Raw genomic sequence first — 26,840 nt, 5'->3', positions numbered from 1 at the left:
AAAGAAGCCCTCGATAAGCTCTCTACTTACATGGATCTAAAAACACACGTACGTGGATCTGAATGCACACACTCGGATTGATATACAGACACTCAAATTAGTACACACGCACGCAAATTGTATTACACGTGCACAGATTGAGATACACGTTTGCAAAATAATTTTGCTACAATAATGCTTCCATAACTAATCACTCCATGCAACGTTTGTAAGTTTTACAACATAACTAAAACAATTCATGCTTACTAAACCGTCCCATGTGGGATATCTGCAGAAATGTTTTCATGCATATTTGTATGCGCTATCGTAAAGTAATCAAGCTATTAGAGAATATGCTAACACGTTTACAAGTGTCTGTGTTAGTATTTTTAACTTGCAATGGCATTCTGTTTGTATTCTTTCAGTTTCACAAATTCCTCAGTAAATTCACCAAAACATCACCGTGGAGTTGTTGAGTCTGTTAAGCTGATTGGAGAGCTAACTTCCACAGCTACTGGGTCCATGACGATGACTTCTGTTTTGTTTGGTCAGCCGTTTTACTGCCGTGTTACAGGCACTGTTTGGAAACAATTAAGGTATGTCAATAAACATCTACAAACCGGACTATAAGACTACGGCTTATAGTCCGGTGTGGCGAATAAATGTAAAATATTTTTTACTTATAAAATTTGGTGGATTTAGTGGCCTTGTGGTTAAAGTGTTAGCCCTGAGATCGGTAGAGTAGAGTTAAAATCCCGGCCGAGTCATACCGAAGAATATAAAAATGGGACCCATTACCTCCCTGCTTGGCACTCAGCATCAAGGGTTGGAATTGGGGGTTAAATCACCAAAATGATTCCCGAGCGCGGCCACCGCTGCTGCTCACTGCTCCCCTCACCTCCCAGGGGGTGGAACAAGGGGATGGGTCAAATGCAGAGGGTGATGTCACCACACCTAGTGTGTGTGTGACTATCAGTGGTACTTTAACTTTAACTTAATAGCTCTATAATGTAAAAACAGTGGCCAATTAATTTCACTCAATTACCAACCTAGTAGGCGTGGTGGGGTGAGGACACTGCTAAATCCAAGAGTTGCGTCAAAGTGTATTCAAGTAACTTTATTGTCATATCAGAAGGCACAAAATTAAGTGCCTTAGGTCCCAGCTTTAGCCCATTGAGTACCTCAAGAACGATCGTATGTACACGTTAATGTGAATAGAATAAGATATAAATGGAGTAGGATATAAATAGGAATAAATAATCATAGAATAAATAGAATAGATTTTGAGCTTGTCGTGCAAATAGAAAAAAGGAGGGTAACACTTTAGTATGGGGAACATATTCAGCATTAATTAGTTGCTTATTAAAGTAACAAATACTTAATTTAGAGTTATTTGGACACTAGGGGTACATATAAGGGTTAGGGTTACTAATAAGCAATCATGCTGAGGTTATTTTGGGAAGACTCTTAGTTAATGGCTTACTGGTTGTATAATAAGGCCATGCAGAATAAGGCATTAATAAGTACTTAATAATGACTAATCAAGAGCCAATATGTTATTAATTTGCATGTTAATAAGAAACTAATTAATGGTGAGTATGTGTTCCCCATACTAAAGTGTTACCAAAAGGAGAAAAATGCAGATGTACCTTGTACGCAACTGGAGCTCGATGGAGTATTTCATACAAAGAAAATGATTCGGTATGCGCCAAAACTACATGATTGACCTACGCTAATTTATGCCTTTTATTGCAGATCACAAAAAACAATCTCCCCTAGCTGATACTTAATTTTGGTCTCCCGGCTGACAAAGCGTACATCCATCGCAGCAAATAAACTATATTTCTTACGGTATCAATGTCACTGAAGGACGTCGCTGAACTTGTTACACACAAAGTAAATGCACCGAGTAAACCACAGCAAGAAATAAGTGCTTGGTAAATTTTAGGAAGTGTAGATGGAATCGCTCTAGAGCAGAAAGTAATTAGCTATTATCAGGTCATCTGTCGTGATCCCACAAGACAGTTTGGACTTTGTTCGTTATTTTCCTGTGTTTGGTATCATTTCCTGTCCTGCTGCTCTTGTTTTGTCAGTATTTCCTGTTTAGTCTCTGTGTTTTGCAGCACCTTTTTGGTTCTGTTTCTTCTTCTGCCAGCACACCTGTTCCTCACTGTAAATTAGTTATATTTAGTTCCACTTTGTCCCCTCCTTCATTGTGGGTTCATTATCTTCTGTGATAGGTTGATTGGCAACACTAAATTGGCCCTAGTGTGTGAATGTGAGTGTGAATGTTGTCTGTCTATCTGTGTTGGCCTTGTGATGAGGTGGCGACTTGTCCAGGGTGTACCCTGCCTTCCGCCTGATTGTAGCTGAGATAGGCTCCAGCGCCCCCTGCGACCCCGAAGGGAATAAGCGGTAGAAAATGGATGGATGGATGTTAAAGTGTTATGTTGCTTTCTGAGTTCCTGCTAGACCTGTGTTACTTTTCTTCTAATAAAGCAGGCCTGGGCAATTATTTTGACCTGGGGGCCACATTTAGAGAAAAAAATGTGTCTGGGGGCCGGTATATCTATCTATCTATGTATATATATGTATATAAATATAAATATACGCACGCACACACACACACATATATAAGCTGTGACAATCTGCTGTACAATATGTGTGTGTTTAGGTCCTATTTTTAGGAACACTAATACAAAACCTCACAATAATGTCTGATTGAAAGCTAAAAACGTTAGCTTATATATATATATATAAGCTAAACGGAATGGAATTTTAAATGTTCTACTGAATGAGACACCCAGAATGTACATGAATATAAAGAATGTGGGATTTACAATATTAAAGGCCTACTGAAACCCACTACTACCGACCACGCAGTCTGATAGTTTATATATCAATGATGAAATCTTAACATTGCAACACATGCCAATACGGCCGGGTTAACTTATAAAGTGCAATTTTAAAATTCCCGGGAAACTTCCGGCTGAAAACGCCTAGGTATGATGACGTTTGCGCGTGACGTCAATGGTTGAAGCGGAAGTATTGGCACCATTGTATCCCAATACAAACAGCTCTGTTTTCATCGCAAAATTCCACAGTATTCTGGACATCTGTGTTGGTGAATCTTTTGCAATTTGTTTAATGAACAATGGAGACTGCAAAGAAGAAAGCTGTAGGTGGGATCGGTGTATTAGCGGCTGGCTGCAGCAACACAACCAGGAGGACTTTGAGTCGGATAGCAGACGCGCTATCCGACGCGAGCCGACGCTAGCCGCCGACCGCATCGAGGATCGGGTGAAGTCCTTCGTTGCGCCGTCGATCGCTGGAACGCAGGTGAGCACGGGTGTTGATGAGCAGATGAGGGCTGGCGTAGGTGGAGAGCTAATGTTTTTAGCATAGCTCTGTCAAGGTCCCGTAGCTAAGTTAGCTTCAATGGCGTCATTAGCAACAGCATTGCTAGGCTTTGTTAGGCGGTACAGCATTAACCGTGTGGTTACAGGTCCAGAGAATGGTAGTATTGTTGATGTTCTGTCCATCCTTCCAGTCAGGGGCTTATTTCTTTTGTTTCTATCTGCATTTAAGCATGATGCTATCACGTTAGCTCCGTAGCTAAAGTGCTTCGCCGATGTATTGTCGTGGAGATAAAAGTCACTGTGAATGTCCATTTTGCGTTCTTGACTCTCATTTTCAAGAGGATATAGTATCCGAGGTGGTTTAAAATACAAATCCGTGATCCACAATAGAAAAAGGAGAAAGTGTGGAATCCAATGAGCCCTTGTACCTAAGTTACGGTCAGAGCGAAAAAAGATACGTCCTGCACTGCACTCTAGTCCTTCACTCTCACGTTCCTCATCCACGAATCATTCATCCTGTCTCAAATTAATGGGGTAATCGTCGCTTTCTCGGCCCGAATCGCTCTTGCTGCTGGTGTAAAAAATGGGGAAATGTGAGGAGCCCTTCAACCTGCGACGTCACGCTACTTCCGGTACAGGCAAGGCTTTTTTTTTATCAGCGACCAAAAGTTGCGAACTTTATCGTCGATGTTCTCTACTAAATCCTTTCAGCAAAAATATGGCAATGTCGCGAAATGATCAAGTATGACACATAGAATGGATCCGCTATCCCCGTTTAAATAAGAACATTTCATTTCAGTAGGCCTTTAACTATGAAGGATAAAACACTGAATATTGACAACATATGAACGTCACACCCCCTCCCCATCCAAATATTTTACAATCAAGTGAAACACAACAAAAATGCAACAAACACGGCAAAATATGAATGCGAAGGGTAAAAAACAAACCAAAACCCTACAATCTGACATAATATCCCTTTTCTTGTAGAACTTTGTTGCATAAATCTCCTTCCGCGTCTGTCCCTGACACCCACATTTCAGGCTCTGGAAACACTCTGTGAAAACACTCCCCACCCACACTGCTTGGTGCCTCGTCTGAGCTGCTGTGACTTACATTACCCTAGTAACTAATTCGATTACCATAGTAACTAATTCGATTACATAGTAACTAGTATATCATTCAAAAGCGCAGATTCTAATCATTACTAACCAATTCTAAGCATTCTAACCAATACTTTGTATAGTTTTAAGACTTACGGTCATTAGAAAACATCCCTGCACATCATTGGGGCGGCATGGCATAGTGGGTAGAGCGCCCGTGTCAGAAACCTGAGGGTTGCAGGTTCGCTCCCTGCCTCATACCATGCCGTTGTGTCCTTGGGCAGGACACTTCACCCTTGCCCCTGGTGCCGCTCACACCGGTGAATGAATGTTGAATGAATGATAGGTGCTGGTCGGAGGGGCCGTAGGCGCAAATTGGCAGCCACGCTTCCGTCAGTCTACCCCAGGGCAGCTGTGGCTACGAAAGTAGCTTACCACCACCAGGTGTGAATGAATGATGGGTTTTTAACATGTAAAGCGACTTTGGGTACTTAGAAAAGCGCTATATAAATCCCAGGTATTATAATGGCAGCTACACTTTCCATCTTAAAGATCTAAAAAAATTATTTGGGAATGTCCGGCGGGCCAGATTGAAAAGCTTAACGGGCCGCATGTGGCCCCCGGGCCTTAAATTGCCCAGGTCTGTAATAAAGGGACCGCCTGCTTGCACTATTGTCTACCTTCTCTGTATCCTGAGATCACGCCAACAGCTACTATCCGCCGTCATCACAAAACTAACACCTAGATGAATAAGTCTAGAGCAAGGGTGTCCAAACTCTTTCTACCAAGGGCCGCATAATGAAAAGTCAAAGCATTTGAGCGGCCATTTTTTTATTTTACTAAAAAAAAACAAAAAAAAAACAAATGGTGAAAACATACATGTTATTTATTTGAAAACAAAAAAAATGTCTGCTTTGAGTTATACATGACAAAGAGTATTGTTTTTAGTATCAATATGTTATCTATTTCTCTTTACCTTATGTACTTTTGCTCTTTTTTATGACATTTTTACTGCTGCTTTTTTTTGCTTGATTTTATTTCGACAATATGCTGCGGGTCGCAAATGGGCCCCGGGCCACACTTTGAAACCCTGGTCTAGAGCGTAGGGTAATATGCTGTGTCGTGGCCAGGTGTACACATAGGGGGAGGGTGGATCCATCTACATACCAGTAGTGTTAATACCAAGGGTGGTGTCAGCAGGGGTGTCAAAGTCAAGGCCTGCGGCCCAGATCTGGCCCACGAATGAATTATCTTCCTATTTTTAATGATGTTAGATCTGTGTTGTTGTTGTTGGGGACAAGTGTTGTAAATTAGCTTTGGCTGCAAACACTATGATGCATATATATATATATATATATATATATATATATATATATATATATATATATATATATATATATACTGTATATATATATATATATGTATATATATATATATATATATATATACATATATATATATATATATATACATATACTGTATATATATATATATATACTGTATATATATATATATACATATATACATATATGGCCCCCGAGATGATATTTGATTAGAACCAGCCCGCAGGCCAATGCCGCCTGCTGCTGTTTTGAAGGCACCAATACTCCATCAGTGTTGGTCCTAGGAATTTTCAAAATGGGGTCCCAGGGACCCCATCAAGTCATAAACATGGGGTCCCACAGTAAATTTTTGGGGTCCCACTTTTGTGTAACCATTTTGAAAATAAAAGATAATTGTATGCATTATGCTGTTATATCGCACATTCTATATTGTGTTTTGGAAAAAGGTTGTCATAACCTTTACTTAATTAATTAAAAAAATAATACAAAAGAAAACACATTTTTATGCATATGTAAATTTATTCAGTTATAAACATTCATTCACTTTCTTCTTTCCTTCATGGATCTAAACTTTACAGCTGCCAGTATTTTTTTGTATATTTTTATTGTATATTTTTATTGTAATATTTTCAGAATGTGTTTGTTCTATTTATAGCCAAAGTAAGACAAAGAAAACAATCTGAAGTTGTCTATATTTTTTATTTTTCCTCCATGCGGCCCCTGAGCTAAAAGGAGTTTGACACCCCTGTACTAGATTAATTACATCTATATTTTCATTTTTTTTGGTCTTTTTTGTTGATTTTTACAAACTCTTATTAAATGGTAATTTTTGCTTTTGGTTAGTTATTGAGTACTATTGAATTTGTTTTACTGAAATATGTGAAGGTAGTAAAAGAGAATAAAGTAATAATTTAAATATTGCGTTGATATTGCTGTTCGTTTTTTTTCTTCTGATTATCATTTTGATAACAATGTACAGTTAAAACTTGTGCTCTAATAGTGATCGACCTATCTCACTGATATATAATTGGTTTTGGAATTCACAGCATAAAACCCCTAAAAATTACTGCAGTTTCTCAACTGGGGTCCAATATCATTTTAAAAGCCCCTAAAATGGCCGATTTAATTGTTTTTTTTAGTGTGGTCCTAATCATCTTTTGTAATGTTCTGATGCAGGCTGTGTCTAATGTTTTTGGTTTGACGTAAATGGTCCCCAGGACCAGATTTAGGACACCCGTGCTTTGACTGATCATGTCTTGCAGGGTAGGCATAGAGCAGGAACTGCTTAGTCGTGTTATCTTGTCAACAGTCGCCTTGTAGCCCAGCGATGGCGTCACTGTGGGTGACTGGACACGCTGGGTGAATGTCAGTGAGCATGTTTTAGGTGAAGTGAGAGCACCTGTGTCAAACGGAAGACACGGTTCATGGAATATTTTATGTTGAAGGCACTCTAAGGAACTGCGAGTTATTTGGACACAGACTTTGTAGTTAATGCTGCGTGTTCGTGTGTGTTGGTCGGACTTACTGACAGCTGGAGAGTGAAGGAGCTGTAAAAAAATACAAATGTGTGCTACATCTGCGGATTAGCGTCGCACCAGCTCTCCCTGGTACGAGTGCACATTCATGGAACAATGCTGAGGAAGTGCATTTGGGGGGATATACGTACTGTACATATTTTCTCTTCAATCCCTCCAGGATTTTGGAGGTTTTTTTTTGAGATTGTGGTTGGGTTGTACGGTATACCGGTATTAAACCAACGAACGAGATTTCTCTACAGAAGTACTCTACTGAAGTGCTGATATCAACCAAACCCTCCTCATCCCACCCCCTGGATTGTAAATATTGTAAATAATTCAATGTATATACTCTGATGATAAACTTGTGTGATGACTGTATTATGATGATAGTATATATTTGTACAATGAATTCATTACGTGGACCCCGACTTAAACAAGTTGAAAAACTTATTCGGGTGTTACCATTTAGTGGTCAATTGTACGGAATATGTACTGAACTGTGCATTCTGCTAATAAAAGTTTCACTCAATCAATCAATCAATCAATATTAGTATAGTCCCGCGATACTAATGAATCATTTTCGGTACGATACCGTCTCTGAAACTTACCGGTCCCGCACCTCCAAGTCACGTTGTGACATTGCTGGTGTACAAGCAGAGGAGCATGGTCGGCGGCACACAATCACGGAGTACTTACAAGCAGTCACGGTATGTAGACAGAAAAGGGAGAACGGGCGCATTTTGGTGTAAAAACTAAAGATAAAGGTGAAGTTATAACACTGAAACGCCCGAAGACATGGCTAGCTAGCTAGCGGCTAACGTCCATCCGCCGTCGGCAGTGTTTTAGCGACTTCTTAAAGCACTAATCCTGGTCTCCATGGCGACAAATAAAGTACGTTTCTTACAAGTATCATCCCTGCAGGACGAGGAATAGCTAAACATGCTTCACTACATGCCGTCAAAATGTAAACAAACACCATGGGGAGATCTACACCTGACATCCACTGTAATGATATCAAGTACAGGCACGTATCTAGTCGATACTACTATGATTACGTCGATATCTTTTGGCATCACATCTTCTTTCGTTTAAATGTATATTATGTTTATACAGTCAGGAAATACGTCCCTGGACACATGAGGACTTTGAATATGACCAATGTATGATCCTTTAACTACTTGATATCGGATTGATACACAAATGTGTGGTATCATCCAAAACCAATGTAAAGTATCAAACAACAGAAGATTAAGGGATTATTACATTTTAACAGAAGTGTAGATAGAACATGTTAAAAGAGAAAGTAAGCAGATATTAACAGTACATGAACAAGTAGATTAATAATTAATTTTCTACCACTTGTCTTTAATAATGTTGACAAAATAATAGAATGATAAATGAACAATATGTTACTGCATACGTCAGCAGACTAACTAGGAGCCTTTGTTTGTTTACTTACTACTAAAAAACAAGTTGTCTAGTATGTTCACTATTTTATTTAAGGACTTAACTGCAATAAGAAACATATGTTTAATGTACCCTAAGATTTTTTGTTAAAATAAAGCCCATAATGCAATTTTTTTGTGGTCCCCTTTATTTAGAAAAGTACCGAAAAGTATCGAAATAATTTTGGTACCGGTACCAAAATATTGGTACCGTTACAACACTAGATTGTGGTGTGTTTTAGTTGAAAATAAATTGAAAGTTGCAAACTTAATTTCGTGATAATAGAATAACCTGATTAAGAATAAGCAATTAATTAACAGGATTTTTTTTTTTATGTAGAAAAACAAATGTAATCATTTAAAATTCCAATTTATTATAAGTTTCCTCAGTTTCTGAATTTATTTTTCGCCCAGCACTCTTATTTTTGTTTTTTTACTTCCTTTTAACTTTCACCACTTCTCCTGTTTGCGCACCCTCACCTGTCCCTGATTGGCAATCAGAGACTGGTGTCCTGTGGGGTTCACTCTTGGCTGGACCATTCTGGTCCGTTCTGTGTTGGTTTTGAACCGAAGGAGCAGGGACAACAGGCGAAGTACAAGTAAACATTTATTTATTGACAAAAATAGTACAGTAGGGAAGTGCACAGGAAGCATAGGGAAAGCTATGCAGCATGGAGGCACAAAGCAAATGATCCAGCCCAGTGCAGAAGACAGGTCCGCCATAAAAAGCATTCTGATTAGCAACCAGGGACAGATGTGTCCTGATTGCCAATCAGGGACAGGTGAGGGAGCTAGAGCTCAGACAAAAGAAGTGGTGGTGGAGACAAACAGGAAATGGTAAACAAAAATTCAGTGCTGGACAGGAAAGAAATACAGAAATTATGTTTAGAACTGTAAATAATTTTTGTTCCTGTTGATTCCTACTTTAGTTGTATTTTTCTGTGTTTTTTAAACATTGTTCAATGTTATAGTGTCAAATTTGATCAAAAGGCTTACGTACCAAGGAGTCACTTCACCTATATTCAACTACTCCCACAAACAATGTGCAACTTCACAACTTTGTCTCATCACCTCAACTTACCGTATTTTTCGGACTATAAGTCGCTCCGGAGTATAAGTCGCACCGGCCGAAAATGCATAATAAAGAAGGAAAAAAACATATATAAGTCGCACTTTCAAATTTTCAAATTTTCAAAGTCGCATTTTTTGGGGAAATTTATTTGATAAAACCCAACACCAAGAATAGGCAATTTAAAATAAATAAAGAATAGTGAACAACAGGCTGAATAAGTGTACGTTATATGAGGCATAAATAACCAACTGAGAACGTGCCTGGTATGTTAACGTAACATATTATGGTAAGAGTCATTCAACATATAGTTATATGCTATACGTTTACCAAACAATCTGTCACTCCTAATCGCTAAATCCGATGAAATCTTATACGTCTAGTCTCTTACGTGAATGAGCTAAATAATATTATTTAATATTTTTCGGTAATGTGTTAATAATTTCACACATAAGTCGCTCCTGAGTATAAGTCGCACCCCCGGCCAAACTACGAAAAAAACTGCGATTTATATTTCGAAAAATACGGTACTTGCAAATTGTGGACATTTTCGTGTATAAAAAAGTGTCCCCGACTAGCGCTCAAACGCGTACATTGACCGTCAAACCAATGAAATGCGGCTCTTACCAGTCATTACCAGTGTTTATTTGGTTGATTAATAATTTTTGTCGTAGTTATCGTCAACAACTTATATTCCCTAGACTAGAATAAGACAATAGCTAATCAAGACAAATGCAGGTTGACTAAGACATAGTCAACGAATGAAAACAAAAGAAAAATGTTGATTTGAATTTTGTTGATTTTTTTTTTGTAGATGGTTGGGACAAGTTAAGAATATATCCAATCACAGGTTTTAAACAGCACATGACTAAGTTACAAAGGAGAGCCTATCAAATACTTTTCTTTGTGAGATAAGGAAGTTGGATTTCTCACCGCCAAAACAAAAATGTAGGGGCCTGATCTACGAAAGATTTGCGAGTATTAAAACATTTGCAAACTTAATAGTAAATGCAAAACTGATCTACTCAGCCTCTTTTGTACGTAATCGAATTAATTAAAACCTCAATGTTGAATAATTGTGCAGCCCTAGTCTACGGCAAAGTGCTTCTTTTGCCTAGGGCTGTGTAAGTGCTGTAGAAAATGAATGGACGGACTAAAGGGTGTCATATGTTTATGAGGAGTGAGTCTAAACGATGTGAATGTGAAAAAAGACTGAAAAGCAGCACTTACTGTATATACAAGGCATGCACAAAGAAAAAAATGCTCTTTTCTGAGAGGTTGAGGGTGAAAGTGTGATAAATCAGAAACCCTTTTGTGAGAGTGCACTGACTATATTGAGCATCAAGACAGCCGATTGTTTTCCTATTGACAATGTCGTAGCAGAGAAATGAGACGCAGCCTGTGTGGATTTACAGAGCGCTCAGGTGATTCATGGAAAGTAGAATTACAGCAGACGTAGTGGAGGGATGGGACGTGGAAGACAGCAAATGCAGGTAACGAGGAAGGACAGGAGCATAGATAGCATGATGGCCGAGAGAAATCGAGGTATTCGAACCTGCCATGAAGACAAAGGTAGGAGATGTGAGGCAAAGGAATTGAAACAAAAGACATCGGCAGGCAGTTGAAGTAATCTTTCGCTTTTTGAAAATGTATTTATTATCATTATTTGTGTAAACTGAATTTTGTTGCCGACAGACATCTGTAACTGTGGAACACAAATCTGTGATAAATTATGGACAGAACATAATACTGTATATATTTTTATTATCATACAGTTACTTGATCATTGATCAAATTTGATCATACAATATATTGCCAAAAGTATTTGGCCACCTGCCTTGACTCACATATGAACTTGAAGTGCCATCCCATTCCTAACCCATAGGGTTCAATATGATGTCGGCCCACCTCTTGCAGCTATTACAGCTTCAGCTCTTCTGGGAAGGCTGTCCACAAGGTTGAGGAGTGTGTTTATAGGAATTTTCGACCATTTTTCCAAAAGCGCATTGGTGAGGTCACACACTGATGTTGGTCGAGAAGGCCTGGCTCTCAGTCTCTGTTGTAATTCATCCTAAAAGTGTTCTACCGGGTTCAGGTCAGGACTCTGTGCAGGCCAGTCAAGTTCATCCACACCAGACTCTTGTCATCCATGTCTTTATGGACCTTACTTTGTGCACTAGTGCACAGTCATGTTGGAAGAGGAAGGGGCCCGCTCCAAACTGTTCCCACAAGGTTGGGAGCATGGAATTGTCCAAAATGTTTTGGTATCCTGGAGCATTCCAAGTTCCTTTCACTGGAACTAAGGGGCCAAGCCCAACTCCTGAAAAACAACCCCACACCATAATTCCTCCTCCACCAAATTTCATACTCGGCACAATGCAGTCCGAAATGTACCGTCTCCAGGCAACCTCCAAACCCAGACTCGTCCATCAGATTGCCAGATGGAAAAGCGTGATTCATCACTCCAGAGAAGGCGTCTCCACTGCTCTAGAGTCCAGTGGCGATGTGCTTTACACCACTGCATCCCACGCTTTGCATTGGACTTGGTGATGTATGGCTTAGATGCAGTTGCACGGCCATAGAAACCCATTCCATGAAGCTCTCTGCGTACTGTACGTGGGCTAATTGGACGGTCACATGAAGTTTGGAGCTCTGTAGCAACTGACTGTGCAGAAAGTCTTTCCACTATGCGCTTTAGCATCTGCTGACCCCTCTCTGTCAGTTTACGTGGCCTACCACTTCGTGGCTGAGTTGCTGTTGTTCCCAAACTCTTCCATTTTCTTTATAATAAAGCCGACAGCTGACTTTGGAATATTTAGGAGCGAGGAAATTTCACGACTAGATTTGTTGCACAGGTGGCATCCTATGACAGTTCCACACTGGAAATCACTGAGAACGGCCCATTCTTTCACAAATGTTTGTAGAAACAGTCTCCATGCCTAAGTGCTTGATTTTATACACCTGTGGCCGGGCCAAGTGATTAGGACACCTGATTATGATCATTTGGATGGGTGGCCAAATACTTTTGGCAATATAGTGTAATATGGCGACACAATGGCAAAAAGTTCCAATAGTAATGATAAGTGTGTGTGTGTGTGTGTGTGTTTTTGCAGGTGTGGCAGAGCAGTTCGCCATCGCTGAGGCTAAGCTGAGGGCCTGGTCGTCAGTCGATGGGGACGAGTCCAATGATGACTCATACGATGAAGACTTTCTACCTGCCAATGAGCCGACCACACAGAGCACAGGTATGTGCACGCACGTACGCACACACGCAAACACACCCCCCCCTACACACACACACACACACCAATTTAAAATGTATTTCTTTCATATTGTCCCATTGCTCCAGATAACTCTCCACCACGACCACCCAGCTGTCTCTCTGCATCATTCTGTGTCCCAGTGCCCCAGTTTTCATCTGATTTTTTATTTTTTGTTCCTCTACGTAATTTGATATCCTCTTGCAACTTTAATATGATTTCCTTTGCTGCAGAGGTAGTGTGTGTCAAATGGTGGTGTGTGTGGCCATGGATCTGTGTGTGTGTGTGTGTGTGTGTGTGTGTGTGTGTGTGTGTGTGTGTGTGTGTGTGTGTGTGTGTGTATGTGTGTGTGTTTATCAGAGCTTTCATCTTGATTACATCCAACCACCAATAACTGCAGGTCATAACACCCAGCTCGATGCTGGCCATGTATCTTGCTAGAGAAATCTGTGGCCTCGCACCCTGCGGCCATTCACTGATTTATCAAGTCTATATGAACTGATTGTAACGGAATTGATATGGAAACGATAAAAAAGGTTATAGAAGAGATCTCAGGACCATTAATGTATATTAGTAACCTATCATTTCAAACAGGTACATTTCCAAACAAAATGAAAATAGCTAAAGTTGCACCAATTTATAAGACTGGAGACAAACATCAATTTACAAATTATAGACCTGTTTCTCTACTTCCACAATTTTCTAAAATCTTTGAAAAACTGTTCAATAACAGATTAGAAAGTTTCATAAATAAAAATAGAATACTCGAAGAGAACCAATATGGATACAGAGCTAATGTTTCAACTTCAATGGCTTTAATTGAAATTACAGAAGAAATTACCAATGCAATAGATAGTAAAAAATGTGCGGCAGCGGTTTTTATGGATCTAACTAAAGCATTTGACACAATTAATCACAATATTTTAATCAAAAAACTAGAACGATATGGCATCAGAGGGTTAGTCTTAAACTGGATAAGAAGTTATCTAACGAACAGGAAACAATACGTGAAGCTAGGCGAACACACGTCTACAACGCTAAATATATCCTGTGGTGTACCTCAGGGATCAATACTAGGACCTAAATTATTCAATCTCTATATAAATGACATTTGTAAAGTTACAAAAGTTTTAAAGTTAGTATTATTTGCGGATGATACAACAGCGTTTTGTTCAGGAGAGAACACACAGGAGATAATACAAATAATAACAGAAGAAATTAACAAATTAAAAAGATGGTTTGACAAAAACAGACTATCGTTGAATGTTAGTAAAACTAAAATAATGCTATTTGGTAACAGTAGAAGAGAAAGTCAAACACAAATACAAATAGACGGAATAGAAATTGAAAGAGTAAACGAAACCAAATTTCTAGGTATAATGATTGATGATAAATTGAACTGGAAATCTCACGTAAAAAATATACAACATAAAGTTGCAAGAAACACGTCAATAATGAATAAAGCAAAACATCCTTTCATATTCTCTACTGCTCACTAGTGTTACCATATCTGAGCTACTGTGTAGAAATATGGGGAAATAATTACAAAAGTACACTTCATTCATTAACGGTGTTACAAAAAAAGATCAGTTAGAATAATACATAATGTTGGATATAGAGAACATACAAACCCTTTATTTATTGAATCAAAAATACTGAAATTCCACGACATAGTGAATTTGCAAACAGCTAAAATTATGCACAAAGCAAACTATAACCTGCTACCCAAGAATATACAACAATTCTTCTCAAAAAAAGAGGAGAAATATAATCTTAGAGAAAAACGTAATTTAAAACATTTGTTTGCACGTACAACACTTAAGACCTTCAGTATATCAGTATGTGGAATTGAATTATGGAATGGATTAAGCAAAGCAATCAAACAATGTACTAATATGATACACTTCAAGAAACTCTTCAAACTTAAAGTGTTTACAAAGTACAAAGAAGAAGAACCATGACAAACATTCTCAATTTATTGAATCCATCCATTCATTCATTCTTAAAGTAATCTTACTTATCTCATCATATGAAATGTGACTTACTTCACCAATTATTATTATTAAATTCTTACTATTATTTATTTATTTATTTTTATTGTGATTACTTATGGAGTTTATTGTGAAAAAATTGTGAACAGGAAGTGAACAAAAAGTTTTGCAACTGTTATGTAAAGAAAAGGGGTAGGATTAAATAAGCTCTGCTTCTTCCTACTCCTTTTCGAACATGTTGAAAAGAAACTGGAAATTGTGATGTATCATGTTGTATGCTTGCATGTTCGAAATAAACTCAAACTCAAAAAACTCAAACTCAAAACTCAACCTTTAGGAGAGTCACTGTTCCCCCTCATTTAGAAGTCTCATATTTACTATCTATAACAGTCATTCTAAAACTGTGCTCGGGCTCCTTCTAGAATCACTTGATTAAAGTGCAGTGTTTTATTTTCCTATATTTAATCACAGTGTTACTGTTCAAACTGTGTGTAATGTGACAGTGGCCAAAAATATTAAATATACTTGCCTTGTTTTTAATGAATACTTAGGCCTACTACACTACTGTATTTTAATGTTGGTCATCATGGTGGTACTTGGAGAGCCAAGTGTTTTCTGAGGTGTTAGTATCTTTACGATTGAGGTTATTAACAGTCCCATGGGTTCGGAACTTGTTGACCCATCTGTAGATCATTGTGTGGGCAGGAAATTCACGACATCCAAACCGTTCTTTGAATTGCAATTGAGCCGCATGGATAGAATTCAGCCGAAAATAGGCCTCAACTATAAATGCCTTTTGTTCAGCAGTCCATGGCATCTCGAAGTTGAAATTTTCTAAACTTTTAGAACATTAATTCTTCTTGGTAAATCTGAAAAATAAAAAGAATTGATTAATTATTTCAAAAGTTATTCAAGTTTATGTGATGAACGCTTTTTTTGTGTCACCCTGTACTTGGTGAAGAAGTTTGAGAATCACTGCTCTATTTTATAATAATAAATGTTACACACTCACGCCTATCAACTTAACTAAAATGCTGTGTTATTATGCTATGTTACAATTCCTAACTATGTAATGTGGACATTGCGAGCAACAGTGTTTTATTTTTGCTTTATTTAAGCAAATTGCCGAGCAACCCTAAGATAAACAACAAAACCGAAGGAGTTGGACTTATTTTAAACGCTTCTGATCACACAAGTGATCTACAAGAAAGACTGACACAACCCTGGCAGGTGAAAGGTATGTGTAAAAAACACACGGAAGCTAACGACACGAATGGCTTTACTTCGATGCCGAGCAAACATGAGCACGACAAGAAGTCATCGACGGAGCAATACAGCTTGACCAGAGGTGAAACCGGACTGAAAAGCGTTAATAAGAACTAGTGTTGTCTCGATACCAATATTTTGGTACCGGTACCAAAATTATTTCGATACTTTTAGGTACTTTTCTAAATAAAGGGGACCCCAAAAAAATCGCATTATTGGCTTTATTTTAACTAAAAATCTTAGGGTACATTAAACATATGTTTCTTATTGTAGTTAAGTCCTTAAATAAAATAGTGAACATACTAGACAACTTGTCTTTTAGTAGTAAGTAAACAAACAAAGGCTTCTAATTAGTCCGCTGACATATGCAGTAACATATTGTGTCATTTATCAATCTATTATTTTTTCAACATTTTTAAGGACAAGTGGTAGAAAATGAATTATTAATCTACTTGTTCATTTACTGTTAATATCTGCCTACTTTCTCTTTTAACATGTTTTATCTACACTTCTGTTAAAATGTAATAATCACTTATTCTTCTGTTGTTTGATACTTTACATTAGTTTTAGATGATACCACAAATTTGGGTATCAATCCGATACCAAGTCGTTACAGGATCATACATTGGTCATATTCAAAGTCCTCATGTGTCCAGGGACATATTTCCTGAATGTATAAACATAATATACTGTACATTTAAAAAAAAAAAAACGAAAGAAGATGTTGTGATGCCAAAAAATATCGACGTAATCATAGTAGTATCGACTAGATAGATGCGTGTACTTGATATCATTACAGTGGATGTTAGGTGTAGATCCACCAATGGCGTTTGTTTACATTTTGACGCCGGTGAGCTACGGTGTGTAGTGAAGCATGTTTAGCTATTCCTTGTCCTGCAGGGATCAAACTTGTTAGAAACATACTTTATTTGTCGCCATGGAGGCGAGGATTAGTGATTTAGAAGTAGCTAAAACACTGTCGATGGCGGATGGACGTTAGCCGCTAGCTAGCTAGCCATGTCTTAAAGCAACTCTTCCTGAGGAAGTTTCAGTGTTATAACTTCACCTTTATCGTTAGTTTTTAAGCCAAAATGCGTCCGTTCTCCCTTTTCAGTCTACACGCTGTGTCTGCTTGTAAGTACTCCATGATTGTGCGCCGCCGAACATGCTCATCTGCTCATAAACCAGCAATGTCACGACGTGACTTCGACGTGGGCGCGGGGGCGTGGGGGACCGGTACATTTCAGAGATGGTATCGTACCGAAAATGATTCATTAGTATCGCGGTACTATACTTATACCGTACAACCCTAATAGGAACTCTACAGAACGATGTAAATGAGGTAGGAAGAGATGTCAACAATCTTCATGAACATATCATCAATGGTGTTCAAACGGATGTCGCAGATCTCCAAGAACAGATTATCAGAGAAACAAAGAATCTCCTGATGATACACTGGAATTTAGAAAGTTCAGAGAAGAAATGAAGATTATTCTTGAAGAAAACACAGCATTAAAACGGGAGGTGGAGAAGCTGAAAGAGGAGAATGCAACATTGCGCCAACAGTCGAAAGCCAAGCAGCAAGACAACACCCATTGGGACAACAGCAATGTTGTGGAGAACATTAAAATGGAAATAGCAGCAGTGTGCCAACAGATGCTGCTAGATAACACTGAATAGAAGAACTTCAGGGAAGAATTTGCTGCATTAAGACAATGGCTCAATGCCAGTCAACAAAATATCACCAATCTGGGAAATATCAGTGTTTTAGAAGACATTAAAGAGGAAATGGATCAGTTAACATGACAGAATGACATCATCATTGCAGGGCTACGCATCAATCCTCTATCCTATGCAAGAGCAGTAGACAACAGAAGAGAACCAGATAACATGGACGCTGCTTCAACAGAGCAACACGTGGTCAACTGTCTGCATTTAAAAGGAACTGATGTTCATATTAACACCATTATGCATGCAGTTCACTGAAAAGAAGAGGCAACAACACCACGCCAGTCATCATTGTGAAGCTTGCCAACAGGAAATCTAAAATGGCATTGCTGACACAGGGAAAAAAGCTATAGGGTACAAATGTGTACATGAACGAGCACCTCACTAAACGCAATGTTGAAATCGCAGAGAAAACATGCGACTGGGGAGGAAATGGGGGAACATTCAGGGAACTTGGATCACCAACTGCAAAATCTACATCAAAATGAATGGGGGTCCAGAAGCAAGAGTCCTAGTTGTTAATGACATCAAGTATCTGGACAAATATGACTCCCAACTAGGGATGTCCGATAATGGCTTTTTGCTGATATCCGATATTCCGATATTGTCCAACTCTTTAATTACCGATACCGATATCAACCGATACCGATATCAACCGATACCGATATATACAGTCGTGGAATTAACACATCATTATGCCTAATTTGGACAACCAGGTATGGTGAAGATAAGGTCCTTTTTTAAAAAAATTAATCAAATAAAATAAGATAAATAAATTTAAAACATTTTCTTGAACAAAAAAGAAAGTAAAACAATATAAAAACAGTTACATAGAAACTAGTAATTAATGAAAATGAGTAAAATTAACTGTTAAAGGTTAGTACTATTAGTGGACCAGCAGCACGCACAATCATGTGTGCTTACGGACTGTATCCCTTGCAGACTGTATTGTTATATATTGGTATATAATGTAGGAACCAGAATATTAATAACAGAAAGAAACAACCTTTTTGTGTGAATGAGTGTAAATGGGGGAGGGAGGTTTTTTGGGTTGGTGTACTAATTGTAAGTGTATCTTGTGTTTTTTATGTTGATTTAATAAATTTTTTTTAAAAAACAACAAAATAACCGATACCGATAATAAAAAAAACGATACCGATAATTTCCGATACTACATTTTAAAGCATTTATCGGCATTTATCGATATTATCGGACATCTCTACTCCCAACAACAACAACAACGATAATGGAGTCTGAAGGAAAACAAACATCGACATTCAACTATAAAATTACAACACTACAAGAAGATCAACCAAACAAGAAGATATTTACTCAGGTGCACATTAATCTACACGTATAGACATTCATAGAGCAACACAAATGATTGGTGAACAGGAATGTATGGAACTGAAAACGTTCAGCAGCATAGATCACAATAGTCTGGCATTTGAATTACGGCAAATAAGGGTATAGATCCAGATACACATTTTTTCTTTCATACCAGGAATAATTGTTTTTACTATACAGACGAACAATATAACAGAAACAATAAAATAGACAACAAACTGTCGATTATTCATTTAAACGGCAGAAGTTGTATGCAAACTACAAACGTACAATAACATGAAGCATTGTTTGGAACAAATCAACGAACCCTTCAAATGTATCGCTATCTCAGAAACATGGATAGATGCTAAAATAGGAATGGATTTTGACCTGGAAGGATATGAACTAAATTATTTTAACAGAACCAACAAGAATGGACGGGGAGTAGCTGTGTAAGTCATGAAGAACTTAAAACTACGAAGTGGTAAAAAAAATTGTCAATAGCTATTAATAAGATCTTAGAATGTATAACCATTGAAATATGTCATGAAAAAAGCAAAAACATACTGATTAGTTATTTATGTAGATCACCTAAGTCAAACATTAATACGTTTGAGAACTGGATTAAGGCAACTTTTACTGAAATCAGTCAAAAAATTACTTTCGTATGTGGAGACTTCAACATTGACCTCTTGAACCCTAACAAACAAAAGCCCGTAGATGACTTCATGGACACAATGTATAGCCTGAGTTTATATCCTAAAATCACAAGGCCAAGCAGAATCTCAGGACACAGCACCACACTTATTGATAATATTTTTACTAAAGATTTTGATAATAATACCACACACCACAAGTTCCTGGTCAGTTGTTACTTGCTGTTCAGTTGAAGCTGGTTTGGAGTCGTATTGTGGCTGAGTTGCAACAGGCAGTAATGCTTGTTCCTTGTTTGGGAATGTTCTGAGACAGTGGGACGAATCCGTCTGTCCTCTTTGGTGGCTTGTGCTAAACTTCTGCTGTTGTTGCTACAAAGTAACATTTGTTTTGCTGCTGGCGTCGTGGAACTTTGTCCCTTTTAGCTAGCGGTAGGGGTGTAGTTAAAACAACCGGCAGGAGTCCTGTTTATAAGGGAGTTGACTGCTGGAGCTTGTTCCACACACGGCCTCACATTGTGATGGCAACGCAGAGGAACAATCCCCCTTGTGGCGGTCCGAAGTGGAATTGAATGTACTTTCTGTTTAATGTACACAAAACCATGGGGGGGTTTGTGTAAACACTTCCTGGGAAGTACTGTAGATGCAGCTGTACAGGATCCTGAGAGTCCCATCAGTGGCCTCTGACTGTTGCTCATTCCTTTTAGGTAAACCAACTGTATTGCATTATTTTATCATTTTTGAAAGCCTTCTATTCATTATTGCCAGTCTTGACAAGGTTTCTACTGAAAGCAAGAAGTGTACCGTTGATCCCCGCTTTTCACAGGGGTTACACGCATAAATATATATATATATATATATATATATATATATATATATATATATAGAGAGAGAGAGAGAGAGAGAGAGAGAGAGAGAGAGAGAGAGAGAGAGATTTATATATAGATAGATTTATATATACAAATCTACATATGTATATAAATATCTATACAAGTATATATAAATATATATATATATATATATATATATATATATATATATATATATATATATATATATATATATATATATATATATATATATGTATGTTTTTGATTGATTGAGAAGTTTATTGACATCTTAAATAATTTAATTCATGTAATGTGTGTATGTATATACATACATACATACATGTATGATATATATATACATATATATACACTACCGTTCAAAAGTTTGGGGTCACCCAAACAATTTTGTGGAATAGCCTTCATTTCTAAAAACAAGAATAGACTGTCGAGTTTCAGATGAAAGTTCTCTTTTTCTGGCCATTTTGAGCGTTTAATTGACCCCACAAATGTAATGCTCCAGAAACTCAATCTACTCAAAGGAAGGTCAGTTTTGTAGCTTCTGTAACGAGCTAAACTGTTTTCAGATGTGTGAACATGATTGCACAAGGGTTTTCTAATCATCAATTAGCCTTCTGAGCCAATGAGCAAACACATTGTACCATTAGAACACTGGAGTGATATTTGCTGGAAATGGGCCTCTATACACCTATGTAGATATTGCACCAAAAACCAGACATTTGCAGCTAGAATAGTCATTTACTACATTAGCAATCTATAGAGTGTATTTCTTTAAAGTTAAGACTAGTTTAAAATTATCTTCATTGAAAAGTACAGTGCTTTTACTTAAAAAATAAGGACATTTCAATGTGACCCCAAACTTTTGAACGGTAGTGTATATATATATATATATATATATATATATATATATATATAATATATCTTATATATATATATATATATATATATATATATATATATATATATATATATATATATATATATATATATATATATATATATATATATATATATATATATTATATATAGCGCACTTTCCGCGCGCGATGATGTCACGTTATCGATGAGAAAATGCATTTTTAGACAATATGATTTGCCTGAGCAGCTAGGAGACACCGTGAGTAGCAATCAGTACAAAGTAGATAAGAAAAAAAAAAATAAAAACATTTTTTTTTAATACTTGGGACTTCCCGCGGGCCTGATTTTTGACGCTGGCGGGCCGGATCCGGCCCGCGGGCCGTAGTTTGGGGACCCCTGCTGTATATAGTAGTATAGGAGGATTTTCCCACAAATGTTATTACAAATCCCAAATATGCCAAGCTTTCGTTGGCCCTCCCTAACCAAAATGTTTTTGTGGCCCTGTTACGTTCTTTAATATTACTTAATTAGGGTTGCAAAGGGGTGGAAAGTTTCCGGTAAATTTACCACGGGAAGTTTGGAAATATTGACCATTCTTTGATTATTCAAAGTTGGACACCAGCCATGGGAATTCATGGGAATATATGGGAATTAATGGGGAATTACAATAATGATATATTATTGGGCACTTGTTTATATGCTGCTGTATCTTTGTGGCATTTTTGACGTAGCTCTTTGCACAGTATTTGCAAATGTACATAGCCTTTCCGCCTACATTGGTTGGGGTGAAATGTCTCCACACATCAGATGGTGTACGTGGCATTATTCTGTTTGTATTTATTTATTCTTGTAGAACACTGATGCAATGCCACACACATCTATAAATAGTCAGCTAAACAATTGGAGTAGTCTTTAAAAATATTTTACTGATGGACAAATTAATAGAAATAGGCTAGATGAATAAATGAACACTCAATCAGCATGCTAAATCAAACTATAACCTACATTCTTGTATGACAACAGAATGGCTAGCAGAACAGAAGGCAGAGGAAACTACACGTTTTGATTTAGTATTTGCTAGTTGAACTTTACAAATCACAAAAAAGTTAAATTCGGATCGCTAACGTTGTTAGCATAAATGAATTGGATTTAACATAGAGAAAATTAGTCTCACGCTAACGGAGAACTATTTTCTGTTCATAATGAGACTGTGGTGGTACATAAACCTAGCTGGCTGGAGATATTGGCCCCAACATCATTTAACAAGTACAGGAACAGCTAGCTAGCTTGAGTGTAAGTCTGCTGGAGTAGTCTACAGTAACAAGCAATTACACCTCTATTAAACTTAAATACCATGGATCAAATATATTTACCCTAGTAATATCATCAAAACTTACCTGACTGGATGAAGTTGTTGGGCTCAAATACTAGTGTGGCCTCAATAGCCCTGCTGTAGTGTGTAGCATGCTGGGAATTATCTGTGCATGTGATGGATAAGTGCACTGCACATGTGATGGAGGAATGCACAGTGCAGGGTTGAAATTCTACTGAATTTATATTAAATCAGGTTGTTTTAGTTAATAATCATGCTGCAAGATCTAGCATGTTGCATTCAATGTTTATTCCCATTAATTCCCGTTATTTCCCATTTATTCCCGTTAATTCCGTTGGAAAGTTTCCAACTTTGAATATTCCCGGAATTTTGCAACCCTATACTTAATCATTGTTATTATTATTATTATTATTATTATTATTATTATTTGACCCCTGAAGCATACACACACTCAGTATGTTCACATGCACAAAAACAACTATTATTGACTTGATTTGGTTGAAACCAGTTTTTTAAAACACACCTAAGTAAGGTCTGCTTGTAATGTCTCCAAGATTTTTGTCTTGGAAAAAACTTTAAAAGGTTTGTTCCCGTATAATGTAAGATAATCATTCATGGATAATACATTAATAATACATTATTATTATAGTTATTAGTGCAGCTCCTGGAGGTTAAGCCTCCCATGTCTTTAAATACTAGTGACGCCTCCGTTTCGAACTTTAAACAAGGTTCCTTGAAAACACCACAGTTATGTGCTAAGAGATGTAAACTTGAAACTTAAACATTTTGTCCGAAGCTGCCACAAATTGGTTTATTATATTTCTACCTTTTATCACCTCTTCCCAAATGTTGGTGCTGTGTGTGAATGCATTAATGTGAGCTTTGAAGACATTATGATGGTTGTGTTGAATGAAAAATAAAGTGCGCAAAATGCAGCTACTAGGAGGAATAAACTATTTTGCATTTTTGCAAAGGGTTGTAAGTAGTCTTACACATTCTTAATTTGATTTTAAAAAACTTTATTATTGAACTTTGACAGCAACATTTACGATCATGCGGCCCCCTTTGTGGTTGTGGCCCAAAACAACCACATAGTGTTATTGCACTGTATCTACAGGAGGTCTTCTCGTTCAAGTCTTCTTAATGTTTCCACTACAGAGGTGCCCGGGACCCACTTAATTAACATTAACTCTCCAGTAGTAATCTTATTTTAATCATATTCCAAAAAATTTTAGCTCACAGTTTACAACCTTGACAGATGATATGAAACCATGCGTTAATCACAAATATTACTTATTGAACACATATTTCAAGCTGAATAGAAAAATAAGTACTGGTACTAATCAAATATACTGCATTAGTAGAGAAATGAATGACGGAAAATAAATGAACGTACAATTTTTTTGCCAAAATAATAAACTAAATTAATAATAAGTATGTTTCTTAAAGAAACTGTCAATACAATTAAGGTGCAAATGAAAATACAGCTTTATCACTTTAGTCATCATTTTTGCGCTTAAAAAACTTCTCTATGACTTTAGCTCCAGACTTCTTCTGTTTGTTTGATACTGTCATTACTGCCACAAGTGGTGGAAAAGTGTATTACAACTGAATACCACTGCGACCCATACGGACCACAACTGAGAAATAGATATCTTTTCGAGGGCCTCTAGGCGGCGCTCATGACTCAACAATGGGCCCTAGGGTTAAGAAACCCTACTCTAGGTATTGTTTTGCCTTCGCTATTTTAACGCTTCTCTTGTGTCTGGTTCTTGCAGATGTGCCGTCGTATCCGCCCTACCTAAAAGACCTGATCCACAGCCAGCTTTGTCAACACCTGGGCCTGCGTGGGCTGTGCTGCGAGGGAGGGGACGACGGAGGCCGATACGGAGGGGGCAGCGGTGAGCCGTCTCCCACGGCGGGCTCCCCGGACACTCTGTGCTCCAGCCTGTGCAGCCTGGACGAGCACCACCCGCTGCTGCGTGACCTGGGCGGCCCCCGCGGAAGCCACAGCAACGCCGCCGAGCTCGCCGCTAAGATCCTGTCAGCACTGCAGGGAGGGGAGGAGCTTCTTCTGGCTCGACTTCAGAGGGTGGGGCAGACGGGGCCCGGCAGGGGGGACTGTGGCTTCCACACCCTTGGAGGGAGCGGGCGGGGTGTCGGGCCTCGTGGGGGTCAAGCGTCCCCGTCCTACTCCATGTCCTACTCTGAGACATACCTGTCCCCTGGGGAGGACGATGACACTCCCTGTAAGGACTTGTGCCAGGTGGAGGCCGGCGGCGAGGAGTTCCCGCCCGATTATGACCCCCGCAGGAGGCTGTCCGACGTGGCTTCCTCAGGAGTTGTTTCGCTCGACGAGGAAGAGGAGGAGGAAGAAGACGAAACAGTGGGCGAGTCAAACAACCAATGACTGGTCTCGCTTCAGCGTTACTTAGGTGCCTCCTTCCACCATGACACCTACAATGTTTGCTTGATTTATTCATCTGTCTTTGCCTTACTTCAAACAAACTCCTTGCAATCTCATCTCTTTGTTTTTTGCAAGCGTCCAAACAATCATTTTACCCGCGTGCAAAGAGGACTCGTGCTCAGTTACACCTGACCTGTGCGCTGCAAACTCCACGAAAGAAAAATGCAGACGGAATGACTGAGTCCAGAACTCTTGATTTTTCTCTTTGCATGCGTTCTGCAAGTTGCTGACATTGGTGGTCAGACCTGAGCACGGTTTGTAATCTCCCCCCCACCCTAACCCACCCAGTCCTCCCCACCGCCCCTTTGCAAGACACAAACTAGAGCATCCTTTTAGGCATGGCTTGCTGAGTATGCCAAACTATTTATTCCTGTCACGATTGACCGCTGTGGAACCTCCAAAGTGGAACATCCAACTCCATGGGTGTTTGTCTTTTTTCTTTGGATTTTTGTGTTTTGTACCAAAGAGGAACAACGATATGTGGTAACCTACTGAGAACCTGCCGCCTCTGCAGTGGACATTTGCGTTTTGCGTAACAAGGCTATTTTTCTCAATGAAATTTGGAACCAAAAAACAAACGGCCACTGCAGTGGATGCTAGTTTTTAGGAGGATATACAGTTGAACCCGCTTAAAAGACTATTAGCAACATTTCACTAACAAGTTCTCCTTGTGTATTTTTTGCTCCTGAAAATGAATTTCCCATTATATCAATTGGTTTTAGAGTAATGGGTAGATAACTACTTGTACTTGGAATGCCCACTTTCCATCGGCAGACTCGATATGTTGCCCCCTCTTGGCATGACGTCATCTACAGAACTGGATAGACAATGTGGATAAAGACAAGTAAAACTTATTATTTTAATTACTTAATTGCATGTTTTTGTCGCTCTGGTCAATGATAACTTCCAAATTGATATCGTTAACTTTATTAGCAAAAAAGGAATAAATGAGAATCACCATTTCCAGACTTACCTGTTCTTCCATAGACACCGTAGCCTATGTTTCTTCATACTCTTCCAGCATTTCCTCAAGCCTCTTGAGGAAAACATCAGTAGAAGAGGACACAAAATAGAATACCAGCGGTTGGCCTTTTTTTTTCTTTGTTTTTGAGTGCCGGATTGCTTTTTTTTTCCATTTTTCCACAGGTTCTGACTCAGTCTATTTCCCCTCGAGGGTGCTCCTGATTTACGGGATCACATTTGGCTTGAGTCTTTAAAATGTTCTCATATTAACTCTGACCGAAACCCTTCTTCTTCGAATTTAGAATCACTAAAACGATCTCTACACATTACAC

The 26,840-nt window shown here is 38.3% G+C and overlaps 1 protein-coding gene across 3 annotated transcripts in view; it reads left to right on the top strand.

Annotated features, from left to right (window-relative positions):
- fam131ab (family with sequence similarity 131 member Ab) overlaps window positions 1-26,507 on the top strand; it is a 70,139-nt gene extending 43,632 nt beyond the window's left edge. For all 3 annotated transcript variants that reach the window (XM_062068595.1, XM_062068594.1, XM_062068593.1), the window contains 2 exons: window positions 12,929-13,060; window positions 24,857-26,507. In XM_062068595.1, the coding sequence (XP_061924579.1) occupies window positions 12,929-13,060; window positions 24,857-25,488 (764 nt within the window). In that variant the 3' untranslated portion in view covers window positions 25,489-26,507. The remainder of the gene's footprint in view (window positions 1-12,928; window positions 13,061-24,856) is intronic.
- Window positions 26,508-26,840: the final 333 nt, after the last annotated feature.

The sequence above is a fragment of the Entelurus aequoreus genome, linkage group LG13 (genome assembly GCF_033978785.1).
Source record: "Entelurus aequoreus isolate RoL-2023_Sb linkage group LG13, RoL_Eaeq_v1.1, whole genome shotgun sequence".
NCBI lineage: Eukaryota > Metazoa > Chordata > Actinopteri > Syngnathiformes > Syngnathidae > Entelurus > Entelurus aequoreus.
This window is presented reverse-complemented; position numbering and strand designations above follow the sequence as displayed.